General features: G+C 39.3%; 1 protein-coding gene across 1 annotated transcript; it reads right to left on the bottom strand.

Annotated features, from left to right (window-relative positions):
- Nucleotides 1–636: 636 nt before the first annotated feature.
- Nucleotides 637–2,776, bottom strand: LOC114351475 (uncharacterized). The gene is made up of 3 exons (XM_028302716.1): nt 2,675–2,776; nt 2,087–2,258; nt 637–856 (listed from the first exon to the last, which is right to left on the bottom strand). Exons 2-3 carry the CDS (start codon nt 2,245–2,247, stop codon nt 637–639), a joined length of 381 nt encoding a protein of 126 aa, XP_028158517.1. The 5' UTR covers nt 2,248–2,258; nt 2,675–2,776.

Genomic DNA, 2,776 nt, shown 5'->3' with positions numbered 1-2,776 from the left:
TGCGGCAGTAACTTTCTAATACTTTCCATTCCTTCGGTACAAGGTCAGTAAACCTGGTATTAAAACTTACATTGTGGCGGCACAAGGCTTAAAGACCTTGTAATATTTAAGATATATAAATTTTATTTTTGGCTTCATGTTAATAGATATTGTGTTTTTTTTCTTTGAATATTAATAATAATGCATTTATTGACATACACCTGAAGGCGTTCGTGAATAACTTGTTTAGTATAAAAATTATAGCTATATTCAAAATACAAGGCTTATGCACCCTGTGCCGCACTGAAGTAGGGAAGTATGGTGGGTATTCTAGGGATGTGAAATACAAATATCGATAGTTTTAATTAAGTTTTAATAAAAATTTAAAAGAGTAACAAANTATACCATGATTGATATTCTCGGAGTCGGTGCCAGCCTGCTCAGTGCCAAGCTCAAGAAATGTCCTAAAACCGGCATTTTTTCGACTGCATTTGTGAATACTTAAGTTGTGTTGTTTCTATCTTTTTAGTTTATTTTTACGGTTGGGTTTTTTGTTTTTCAATATTTTTTTATTCTGATTATTTCTCGGAAACTGGTGATCGGAATAAGGCGTATAAACGTAAATGAAAAATGTATTATCTACAAAAATTGTATTTATTAAGATCGCCTGTAGCTGATGTATGCTCGCTCCGACGTGATGGAGGGCGAGTGGCTGCGAATGTGTAGGGGGCGCTCGCGCTGCCTCTGCCGCGCGCGGCGCTGGCGCAGTCTGATCTCGCGCGCGCTCACCGGCCGCGCCAGCCGCGACATGTCGTTGAGTCTGTAGCGGCCACGCTCCATTTGAAGCAGACCCAATTTGACACCACGTTTCAACGCCCTGGGAAGTAATTTGAGCACTGATCTCTTACACGCTGGCTCAGACAAATGACAGCTAATTTTGGTGCAGTCCTGAGGGCCTAGTGTGAGTTTTCATCAAACGTCAAAAAATTACATTAAGAGTAGGCGCACACCGTTGATTTTTCGTCGGCCGATAGTTTAGTCGGGCAGTTGATCAGTATGGGCATGCATGGGAGTGCGCACACTACGCCGATTCGATTTGGCCGATTATTCATACAAATTAAAATCGGGCACAACTATCGGCCAACTAAAAATCAACGATTTGCGNATGGGAGTGCGCACACTACGCCGATTCGATTTGGCCGATTATTCATACAAATTAAAATCGGGCACAACTATCGGCCAACTAAAAATCAACGATTTGCGCCTACTCTAAATGTATGACGGATTGTACAGCGCCACTAGCGGGAAACGTTCAAAAACTACAATTTTCATACATTTTTTCGTTTGATGTAAACTCGCACTCAGCCCACTGTTGTCCCTCCTGGCTAGGGGTACTCCAGACCTTCTTAAATGTTATAAAAATATATGGCTTTTAAATAATGTTTGCCAGGGGGACAACTGCAGTCCTCAAAACATTAGTCGGCCGTTTGGTGTAGTGGTTCAGAACGGACTACTATGCCGAGAGGTCCCGGGTTCGATTCCCGGCCGGGCAGAAATTGAAATGATGAATTTTAATTTCTGTGACGGGTCTGGGTGTGACTATGTATAATATGTATGTATTTAAAAAAAAAGTATATAAGTAGTATATCCGTTAAGCTAGCACCCATAACACAAGCATTAAGTTGCTTACTTTGGGGCTAGCTGGCGCTGTGTGAAATTATTAAAAAATAAAAAATAATTAAAAATCCAGTCCTGTTGTCTCCCCTAGCCAGGGAGGAGAAAAGTTAGTGTTGGTCTGGATGTTTTCTATCTATAATTCTACCTTAAATATAGGTAAGTATATTTACAAACAAAAAGTTAAAGTAGGTATGATATCCGTTGCCTAGTACCCAAGTACCTACAAGCTTTGCTTAATAGCTTGTGACTAGAGGCGCAATGTAAAATGGCCAAGGATATTTATTTATTTATTATTCATAAGGATATCTTCGTGTACAGGTTCCTGTTACCTTCATAAATAACGCATGTGAAATTACTCGGGTATTAATATTTTACATGAGTGAGTACACAAAATAATAAAATGTTTTTTTTTAGTTTATCTTTGTTTTACCTTGAAACCTTCCGACTTAGTTTAGGGTCGCTAACTCTGTACTCCATTTTTATAAACTTGATAATAGTCCGTGCGGTCCAACCGGTATTCCTCATAAGTTTTTTTATTGCCGACAGCACGATTTCTCCAGTATTCAGCGTCGATGCTGATGCTTTACCCATCTTGTGGTAAGCTGGATAAATTCTAAACAGTTAAATAGTATTAGGTGGACCGATGACATCATAAAGGTAGCGGGGAAGCGCTGGACGCAGGCCGCTACCAAACGATCAACATGGAAAGCATTGGGGGAGGCCTATGTTCAGCAGTGGACGTCCCTATGGTTAAAATGATGATGGTGATGAAATAGTATTAAATTCTATGCTACAGGCTCCCACTGAATAATTTTAGGAGAACTTAGGTTAATGTACCAATGGAAATGCACGGCCCCGCGGCGAGGAGTGCCCACACTAATTTTCGATACTGAAGCGTGCCAAGCCCACGTGAGTTCTAGCGAAAATATTTACAATTATGTAGTTTATAAAATACTCACGTTATTCTGAAAGAAAGAAATAATGTTTATTGGTACCATATAAATAAATTTAGCTTTACCTGATTATTTTTACCAGCAATGTTGTTATTTAACATTGAATTTGTATGATAGACTCAAAGATTGCGGTTTATGTTTTGAAATTAACAAGCTTGTTTGTGTTT

This window comes from Ostrinia furnacalis, unplaced genomic scaffold (assembly GCF_004193835.3).
Source record: "Ostrinia furnacalis isolate ACB-3 unplaced genomic scaffold, ASM419383v2 OfSCF1146, whole genome shotgun sequence".
NCBI lineage: Eukaryota > Metazoa > Arthropoda > Insecta > Lepidoptera > Crambidae > Ostrinia > Ostrinia furnacalis.
The sequence above is the reverse complement of the archived record's forward strand: the minus strand, read 5'-3'. Positions and strand labels throughout refer to the sequence as shown.

What these genes read in the sequence shown, in the direction of transcription:
- LOC114351475 (XM_028302716.1), bottom strand. Translation starts at nt 2,247, where the DNA reads ATGGGTAAAGCATCAGCATCGACGCTGAATACTGGAGAAATCGTGCTG. An exon ending in CTAAGTCGGAAGGTTTCAAG is followed by an intron (nt 857 to 2,086) that starts GTAAAACAAAGA and finishes ATTACTTCCCAG; the next exon opens with GGCGTTGAAACGTGGTGTCA.